At 44.9% G+C, this 10,594-nt stretch overlaps 1 protein-coding gene across 1 annotated transcript; it reads right to left on the bottom strand.

Annotated features, from left to right (window-relative positions):
- Window positions 1–374: 374 nt before the first annotated feature.
- LOC147099626 (galectin-1-like) lies at window positions 375–9,832 on the bottom strand. Its single transcript, XM_085969889.1, has 4 exons — window positions 9,692–9,832; window positions 6,105–6,184; window positions 3,401–3,569; window positions 375–2,046 (listed from the first exon to the last, which is right to left on the bottom strand). Exons 1-4 carry the CDS (start codon window positions 9,698–9,700, stop codon window positions 1,897–1,899), a joined length of 408 nt encoding a protein of 135 aa, XP_085826015.1. The 5' UTR covers window positions 9,701–9,832; the 3' UTR covers window positions 375–1,896.
- Between the last annotated feature and the right edge of the window lie 762 nt (window positions 9,833–10,594).

The raw sequence follows: 10,594 nt of genomic DNA, 5'->3' as shown, positions 1-10,594 counted from the left end.
CCGCCAATGGTGGAATGATGGAAATCGGGGGATGCTCAAGAGGCCAGAATTAGAGGAGCGCAGAGATCTCTGGCAGAGGGGGTGGTGGGGGGGGGGGGCGCTGGAGGAGGTCAGAGATAAGGAGGGGCGAGGCCACAGAGGGATTTGAAAACAAGGATGAGAATTTATAGAGCACATTTAATGTAAAAAACACGTGCTCAACACCAGTCACGAGACTAGGCCCTTGTACAGTTTGGAATGCGATGAAAATCCTGCCATAGCACAAAAAAAATTCAGTGAATGAATCACAATTATGCAACTCAGAATGAATGAATTGTGCACAATCTTTAGATTACCTAAAAAGGACGAGATCAAAAGCAAGCCTGAATTGGCCCTTTGTCTGGGATTCAGCCACCTTCATGCAGCCAAATTGAAAATTTATTACAAACACTTAATGCCATTTGAATATTGAAATACAGTATACCAATATCAAGTGGGAAATGTACAATAGCATATGAATAAATCTCCCAACAAGTACATTCATGCAAGTTAGTTTGTGCAAGCCCTTTAATGAACCTCAGGATTAGTCGGCCTCCAGTGAGAAGGTGGGCAGGTTTGAAGACACTCGAGGCAAACATTGCTCAGTTGCTGGATCGAGATCAAAGACCAAGTCAGAGATCAGTTGCATGAACAAGGAAACGAACCTGTCGCACCCATGCTGTGTTCTACATCAGTCCTCGTGAACATTTGTCCATGAGGTGCTGATGGCAGCAGCCAAGGTTTGGAGCAAGAGCGCGACGGTCAGTGTCCTGGGCACTCCTTCCCCCATCAAACCCAAGGAGTCTCCAATTGCTCTCCCTACCTCTATAGGGGGCAGAATTGGCAGTATTTACTAGAGACATGGTCAGGACCAGATCAGGGTTCCTCAGGACATACAAGTGAGATAGTAGAGGTTGAAGAGGGAATTGGAGGCAAATCCTCTTCCCCCATATCTGAATGGAGGGGTGGAAAATGAGAAAGAGCATGTGCTTTTGACATTCCCTCTTCCCATTTGGGAAAAGGGGAAAGTGCAATTGGCAATAGAAAGTAGTTCCAGAATTTGCAGTTTAGAAAAGCTAGAGCTGAAGAATTGGAATCCTAGAGTGGGAATAAAATCTAAAATGTTCCTCATTGGAGTATTTAATAGGCTAAAGAAAAATCCTGCAAACAGGGTCAATACTGGCATCAAAGGGTCAACACCCTCGGGGTGCAAGAGGTAGCAGCACGTAACATTGGAACCAAATGGCAATTAGAGACGGAAGGTGACAAACATTAATTTTTCCACAGGGAAGCTGGGTGGTAGTTATTGGTCTCAAGTTAAAGCCAATCCAAAAGGGGGTGAGGATTGACTCAGGTTTGATTATTTACCCACATTAGAAAAAAGGATTGATGGATCCTAGTAGGACTAAACTATAGGTTTAGTTTATGAAGGTTCATTAACAAGCCAATGAAGACAAGACAGATCAGCAGCCCAGGGTAGACTGGTCTGAAGACTCAGGCGGCAGGTTGGGTTACACCCAAGAGATCTGTACAGATGGACACCCATGGGATGGAGGGATGCTCCAAGCCATTGGATGGTCAGTGTTAAACCGATTTGAGCTACAGCCAATGTAGAAATGTGACAACGGGTGAAAATGCCGAGTTTCTAAGTCAAGCCCCGATGGCCAAACCATTTAGAAAATATTGCAGAGTTAAAAAACGAGTTAACAGTTTTGCATAGCTCCTGATGTACAAAATTCCCAACACAAAAGCTGCCTTCTAAACATGGCCCAGTGTTGAACCCACCCCTCCCTCCCCACCCCAAAAACAAGAGTCCTTCCACTTGAAGTCCTATAGCAACACATTTGCTCATTAAACACCAGACAGACAGTGAAATGGTCAATAATCAAATTTCAGGGACTGCACCCTAACATCCCCTTCCACAGCAAGGAAGGTTATTATATCCATCCAGGTCCGGTTAGGGAACTCCAGAACACAATCATCGGTCAACTTAATCTCAAACACGTCTCCATGGAATGTAATGGAAAGCTGGCGAGACAAAAATGGGAAACAAGATGGGTGTCAGAAAGGGAAATTATAGAATTTACAGTACAGGAGGAGGCCAACTGGTCTATGCTCCATGAGCCACGCCCTACTCCACTTCATCTCCCCTAGTGACAGATCCTTTGCTTCCTCACGTACTAAATGCATCAATGCTATTCACCTCAGCTACTCCCTGCGCTAGTGAGTTCTGCATTCTCACCACTGGCAGGGTTTCTCCTGAATTCCCTATTGGATTTATTAGTGACTATTTTTCCCAGGCATTTCTGCACCTATACATTAAACAAAACACACTTGCAATAAACTGTACAGGGAGACGTGACATGGAGCACATTTGTAGTTTTATAAATTTAACAGTATTTGCTTAATTGAAGCTTTAAGGCTCCAAATTCTGAACAAAGTTTATTCCACATCACATCAACTTTTCTTTGCTCCTACCCAGCATTAGTATCAAAGACCTTCCACCTACACCGAACCAACAATACAGACAAAAAAAAGTTAAGCACATGGCAACAACTTGCATTTTTAAAGGTGTTTTTATTGTAGTAAAAATGTGCTTCACAGGAGCGATTATCAGACAGAATTTGACACCAAGCCATCAGACAGGTGGTAACCAAAAGCTTGGTCAAAGAGGTAGGTTTTAAGGGGTGCCTTTATATAAATTGCTGGGCGGTGTGTTCTTCAAGTCAGAGACACTCAACTTTACTGTAATCTGGGAGCTGGGAAGCAGTGAAATTGTCAGTGGTGATTGAAGTCCCACTAACTGGAGAGCCAGTCCACAGACCGTTACAGAAGACTTGAGAAAGTGCAGCCTGTAGTGGGCAGGACACCATCCTCAAGTCAACAGTGAAGCGACAATGGCTTCAGCCCAGCAATCCTCTTATCCCAACAGAAGGAAGGGAGGAGAACAGACTAAAGATAATGCGCTCTGCACTCTTCCTGGGGTAGAGTTCCACAGCCACAAGGGACTTCGAACAGCTGAGCTAGGATCCTTCAGAGCCTGGTCAGCAAGCATTAGAACCCAAGAGCTTCACCTCCCAACTTAATGCAGTCCCCTGACACTTATATAGTCGGGTGTGGAAACAGGAGTAGGCCATTTGGTCCCTTGAGCCTGTTGACTCCCAATTCTTCCTCCCTAGCTTGGGAAAATTCTGGCCACCTCCACTTGTTCCTAGAAGATAGATATGTTAACAAAACATAACTATGGACAGAACAAGAGACATTCCTGGTCACCACCACATTCAGATGCCAATCCACCAGGGAAGGCCAACAAAGACTTGAAGCAGCTCTCCTTCTCCCTCAGCCACAGGGAACACATTTAGATCACAGCCTCCATCCTCACCTTAAAGACTTCTCCCTTCTCGAATGGGAAGACCTCCTCTCGCTGCTCTGTGCTCCACTCAGCAGCTTCTTTACTGTTAATGACGATCACTCTGCCATCATCATCATCAAACCTAGGGTTGAAGTGCAACGCCAACTCAGAGTTCTCTTTTCCCAGATTAATTGAAAACCTGCAACAAAACAAAGTGTTCAAGCTCCACACACCTTGCTGTAAATAAGCCAAGAGAATAAAAAAAAGATATTGCCAGTGGGATTTTCAATTCGCACAATGTGGGCATGGCTTGCCGATCCTAGTTGTCCCAAGAAACTGCTGCAATCCATGAGCGGTTTTTGACAACCGAGCAGCTTGAGAGAACATAAATAGGAGCAGGAATCGGCCATTCGGCCCCTCGAGCCTGCTCCGCCATTTAATGAGATCATGGCTGATCCAATTTTGGCCTCAACGCCATGAAAATTGGTGGGGTGGTAAATAGCGAGGCAGGAAGCCTCAGGCTACAGGACGATATATATGGGTTGGTCAGATGGGCGGAAGTGGCAAATGGAATTTAACCCTGAAAAGTGCGAGATGATGCATTTTGGACGGACTAACAAGGCAAGGGAATACACAATGAATGTTAAGACCCTAGGAAAGACAGAGGATCAGAGGCACCTTAGTGTGCATGTACATAGATCCCTGAAGGCAGCAGAACAGGTGGATAAGGTGGTTAAAAAGGCATATGGGATACTTGCCTTCATTAGCCAAGGCATAGAATAAGAGCAGGGAGGTTATGATGGAGCTGTACAAAACGCTAGTTAGGCCACAGCTGGAGTACTGTGTGCAGTTCTGGTCACCACACTATAGGAAGGATGTGATTGCTTTGGAGAGGGTGCAGAGGAGATTTACCAGGATGTTACCTGGGCTGGAGCGCTTCAGCTATGAAGAAAGACTGGACAGGTTGGGGTTGTTTTCCTTGGAGCAGAGAAGGTTGAGGGGGGACCTGATTGAGGTGTACAAAATTATGAGGGGCATAGATAGGGTGGATAGAAAGGAACTTTTCCCCTTAGTAGAGGGGTCAATAACAGGGGGGCATAGATTCAAGGTAAGGGGCAGGAGGTTTAGAGGGGATTTGAGGAAGAACTTTCACCCAGAGGGTGGTTGGAATCTGGAACTCACTGCCTGAAAGGGTGGTAGAGGCAGGAACCCTCAACATTCAAGAAGCATTTGGATGAGCACTTGAAACGCCATAGCATACAAGGCTACGGACCAAATGCTGGAAAGTGGGATTAGAATAGACAGGGCTTGATGGCCGGCGCAGACGCGATGGGCCGAAGGGCCTCTTTCTGTGCTGTATAACTATGACTTTCCTGCCCGCTCCCCAATAGGCCAATTCTGAGGGCAGTTACAAGTCAACCACACTAGCATGGGACTGGAGTCACTTGTAGCTAAACTGGGCAAGGACAGATTTCCTGCCCTAAAAGAGACATTAGTGAACTACTGTAGTTGGGTTTTAAAAAACCACAATCCAACAACTTCATGGTCACTTACTGGCACCAGCTTTTAATTTCCCCAAAAACAATTTTTTTTAAATTTTTTTTTTTTTAAATTCTCAAAGTTGCCATGGTGGGACTTGACTTCTTACTCTAGTAACACAACCACTAATGTGCCCAGCAGACCAATAGTTCACCCTGACCCATCAGGATAAACAAGTAACAGCCAGATGGAATGGAAAAGTCATCCTTCACACGACCCCAGGTGATTATGGAAGTTTCAACAATGACTACATTGTACTGCATCGATTTGGGATGGCCAGAGGTCGTGACATGTGTGATATAAATGCAAGTCTTTCTGCAGAATTTAATGAAAACCACATCACTGGTCACACAAGCAAGCTCCACATTGCATTCATTCAATCAGGATTATGGAAGGCCTTTCCCCCCCGCAAATCCCTAAACCATCACGATGCAAGAGTGGCTGGACAATGTCAACCCTACCTTGGCAGTTGACAGTGTCCATCATACACGGCACCCATCCTAGATTCTACTGAACAACAGAAAAAACATCCAAGAATCTCTGCCAATTTTCTCTTAAGGCCTCAGCTAATGCTAGGGAACAGTTCCATGGATACGAGGCTTCTGGTATCTCCCCAAATGGTCGCTTGCGTGAACTTGGGCAGCAAATCTCAAGGCGGCTATTCAACTGCAGCAGTATTGTAGCCAAGTCCAAAAACCGCAAGGGCAGTTCCGATTGCAATCCAGTAACTCCTAGGAGCAGGCACCCAATTTCTGCTGAGGCCAACTGGGATTTCTGGTCTATATGGTTGAATCGCACACTTTCCAGCCAAGGAAACAAAAAAAAAAACCAACTGGCATTTATGCAGCGCCTTTAATATAGGAAGACATCCAAAAGGTGCTTCACAGAAGCACAAGACAAACGAGGAGATATTAGGACATGTGACTAAAAGCTTGGTCAAAGGTGAGTTTTAAGGAGTATCTTAAAAAGGATTGGAGGGGTAGACACAGATTTAGGGAGGGAATGCCAGAGCTCAAGGCTCAGACACCAGTGGTGGGTTGACAGACATAAGGGGGTGAAGCACAAGAGTCCAGAGTTGGAGAAATGGCAAGTTCAAGGGTTGTAGGGCTAGGAGTTTAGAGATGGGGAGGGGTCGAGGCCATGGAGGGGAGAAAGCAGCACAGATGAGAATATTTAAAAAGCAATTAAATCTTACCTGTCTGCCTCTGGGTCAATAAACCCTTTGATTTTGACAGAGTCACCAACTTTCATGTCTACATTATGCATTTCCAGAACCTATTGAGACAGGAAAGCAGAGAGCCAAAGGATCAAACATTAGATGATCAGTTTAAATACAACTGGGGGCCAAGCACTCACCCCCTGGGCCCTCCCAACTTATAATATCTATTGGCAATTAAACCCCACGAAACAAAAGTGGGGAGAAGAATAAATGAACAGGTAACTAGTGCTGGCACTCACTCCATGCAGCACCCATCAAAACTGGTCACCCGATATAGTGCACTATTAAAAGTAGCCATGGAAACACCAACACGGACATTTAGCATTGGAAAGGCGCCAGCTTCATGAAGGCATATTAAAGTTTAAACAAACAGCCTCCAAACTGGTGGGACAGGATGGGCTGAACCCAACTCTTCCATTCCAAGAGAGTTAGGAACCCAAAAGGAATGTAGTATGATGGTTGCAAAGAAGTGCACAGAGATAGAAATGGTGCTACATGAGGCATTGTAGATCCCATGGGATCTTCTACTGTATTCCCTAGGATCTGTATTGCCCAGTTAGAAGGCAACATACTAGCATTCAAGACACATTGTAAATGACTACACTTCAAGGAGTTGGAGGAAGACATGTGTGAAGGTCAGAACCTTGAATGTGCTAAATTCTGGATAGCAAAATACTGACCAGGCATCAAACTAGTGTTAAATCAAAAAAAAGGAACCCAACAGCAAGAATAGGAAGTTGTCTTTCAAAGAAAAAAAAAGTGGGTGGAGGCACGGAACAGAAACAGAATCACCAACCAAGCGTTCTGTCGCTATAGTCAAGAGTCATGAAATGGATCTTGTCATGGCATTTATTTGGTTATTATTAGCATCTCCGCTGCCCCCAGGAGTTCTCAGCATTTAGGTCTAGTTTGATGCAAAGTACAGCTTTATTGCCATGCTTCTGCCCCAACTTCAGGAGTGTCTCACTACAGAGAGAAGCTGTGTCAGGTATTGAATGCAGAAGATACCAGCAGAGACCAGCTTGTGTTGACTAAACAAGTAGTGATTCGGCACACTTTCTTGCTAGAGAATTGGCACCAAGTGAATGTGAAACAAGACTTTGAAGAAGTGAGGCATCTAAGGGCCTCTATGAAGGCTACAAGTAGAAAGTCTTATCTTCCTGAATTATCCAACCCCAGCTCACCTAGTCTCAAGCAGTTTACATAAAATAGATTCAGCTCCTTAAACAAGCTCTTCAAGCTAAACGGATATTTTGCCCTGCAGGAAGGTTTATAGCAAATCTTTTGGATCATTCTCCCTCCCTTTGGAGAGCTAGTCTCAATTAGATACAAAAGTTAATCTACCCAAGAGTAGGCTTTACCTTCAGAAGCCATGACGGTCTCAATTCCCACACTGGCTCAATGTGAAGATACCAGTTTAGTGCCATCAATTCCTAGAGGGCTTAGAATCATACAACAGAAGGAGGCTATGCAACCCATATGCCTGTGCCAGCTCTTTGGTAGAGTTATCCAACTGGTCCCACTGCCCTGCTCGTTCACCAAGTATTTCTCCAATTCCCTTTTGATGAGACATTAAAACCCAGAGGCCTCGTCTGTCCCCTCAGGTGGACATAAAAGATCCCATGGCACGATGTCAAAGAGCGGGGAGTTATCCCCAGTGTCCTGGCCAATATTAACAGAGTCCCTTATTTATTCTACCAAAAGCCTTCTTGCTTTTTAGCGACTCGATCAAATCTCAACCTTCTCCACTCTGAACAATTCCAGTTTCTCCCCATACGGAAGTCTGTCATCCCTAGTACCAGTCTAGTGCACCTACAAACATGCGTTTAGTCTCCACAAATTGAAGGGAATTTCTATTCCCAACATGGACCCAAGACGTAGAGTTCAGAGGAATAAGCCCAGGTCCTCTGGCAGTGGGTGAATTCTGTCGTCGAGAATGTGATTTGCAGAGAAGAAAGAGGAAAATGGAACAGGTTTGAGGGGGGCTAAGCAAATCCCCTTAACACAATAAAAAAGGGGAACCAACAATCTTCTACAGAATCTTGTAATGTGTAAAGGTCAGTTCTAGATTATTTGGTTCCTATTTCTGCATCAGGCATTGTGTTGCAACTGATCAAGATACCACATACAAAAAACTCAAACCACAATCTCATCCCTTGCCCCCCAAAAGCCATCCTGTTCCAGCTTTTAAAGAATCGGCAATTTGAACACAAGTCAAACAAGAGAATCCCAAAACAATGGTTTCCAAACTGGTGTAGAAGACCCCAAAATAATGACACTCCAACCTGACTGCCAACAGGCCAGTGCCAACTACCCAAAGATAAAAAGTCGTGTTACCACCGCATAAAGTGCTTGGGAACACAAGTCATTAAAACTAGCATAAATTTACAGGCAGTGTCAGCCGTGGCTCGGTGGGCAGCACTCTCACCCAAGTCAGAAGGTTGTGGGTTCAAGTCCCACTCCAGGGACTTGAGCACAAAGCTAGGCTGACACTCCCAAAGCAGCGCTGAGGGAGCACTGCATTGTCAGAGGTGCCGCCTTTCAGATGAGACTTTAAACCGAAGTCCCATCTGCTCTCATGTGGACATAAAAGAGCCCATGGCACTATCTCAAAGAAGAGCGGGGCGGGGAGTTCTTCCTGGTGTCCTGGGGCCAATATTTATCCCTCAGCCATCATAAAAATCAGGATTATCTGGTCATTATCACATTGTGGGAGCTTGCTGTGCACAAATTGGCTGCCATGTTTCCCACATTACAACAGTGACTACATTTCAAAATATACTTAATTGGCTGTAAAGCACTTTGAGACATCTAGTGGTCATGGAAGGCGCTATAGAAATGAAAGTCTTTCTTAATTGAGATACTATGCTTAACTTAGAACAAGTATGCCAAACCCTGGATTGAAAGGCTCATGGACCCCCCTTAATATCTCAAACATTTAATTGGTATCCATATATCCCAATTTAGGGCAAGTTCTAAAAAAAGCTAAATGAAATTGCAGCTTTACTCTTTAGAGTAGGTGGCACTTAAAAACCACACACTAGTTGTAGGAATCAAGAGGTATGGATCAGCCACTTCATTCCCCTCCCCCAAAATCACTCAATCTTTGCCCCACCACCCACTCTGGCTCTCCATTAGGGGGTCTTCCAGCCACTCAACCTCTTTGGGCCTACTGACAAAGATTGCTTAAATATTGACTGGAATTATTGTCTTTGCATGGGTGACGAGTTAATGACAAAAAAAAAAGCTTTAAAAAAAAACACCAGCAAGGTCACCAGCTGTAGAGTAAAGACCCTGATGAGAAACACATAGTTCCGAGGTATTTTCCCCCCCAAATCAGCTGGCATTACAGCACCTCAGAGATAATAAGACAACTCAAGCTTCAGGCCAGTTATATCACCCCAGTGCGATAGCAAAATACTGTGGATGCTGGAAATCCAAAATAACAACAGAAAATGCTGGAAAAACTCAGCAGGCCAGGCAACATCCATGGAGAGAGAAATAGAGTTAACGTTTCGGGTCAAAACCCTTCTATATCAACCCAGTGGCAGCTCAATACTCACAGACTTCATGTTCGGTGGTGGGGTGTTTTTTTTTTTTTTCCCCCCTCCCTCTCTCAGTTTACAGTTATAATTAGCTTCCTAACAAAACACATGCAGTAGCTGCTCCAGCCACAGACTTATATCAGCACCATTGTCATCAGGTTGCACATGACTGGCACTTATGACGGTCCAATCAGTGCGCTTACTCTCAGGCAACCCCCCCACACCCATTGGAGGCAACACCCAATCAGGTGCCAGGCACACCGGTGCATCCAATCAAAGGAGCTGCTGGTACAATTGGCAGCGATTAAGCTCTTTCTGAAGCAAGCTGGTGGTGGGGGGGGGTGGGGTTGTGTTAAAGGGACATGGTGTTAAACTCAGTGCATATTTACCTGTCAGAGATTCTGGCTCAGTAAACACTTTAGGATGGCTTTTTGTTCTTTTCACAGTGAAGAGAAGTACAAGGATTACTTTGTACCTGGTAAATGAGACGGCGTCAGAGGGATTCTGGGGTTTTTCTTTTGGGAGGTACAGAAGATCATTTAATAATTATAGCATTTGGGAATGGTGTGTCTGGGCTTGTGTGAAAGCAGAAAAGAAAGACTTGCATCTAACAAGCCAATGAAGTACTTTTTGGAGTGTAGTCACTGTTGTAATGTAGGAAACTCAGCAGCCAAATTGCGCACAGCAAGCTCCCACAAACAGCAATGTGATAATCACCAGATCATCTGTTTTAGTGATGTTGGTTGAGGGATAAATATTGGCCAGGTCACCGGGGAGATCTCCCCCTGCTCTTCTTCAAAATAGTGCCGTGGGGTCTTTTATGTCCACCTGAGAGGGCAGACCGGATTTTAACATCTCATCTGAAAGACGGCACCTCTGACACTGCAGCACTCCCTCAGCACTGCTCTGGGAGTGTCAGCC

Source organism: Somniosus microcephalus, chromosome 28, assembly GCF_052327205.1.
Source record: "Somniosus microcephalus isolate GS21.2 chromosome 28, FLI_Smic_1.0, whole genome shotgun sequence".
In the NCBI taxonomy this organism is placed as follows: Eukaryota; Metazoa; Chordata; class Chondrichthyes; order Squaliformes; family Somniosidae; genus Somniosus; species Somniosus microcephalus.
This window is presented reverse-complemented; position numbering and strand designations above follow the sequence as displayed.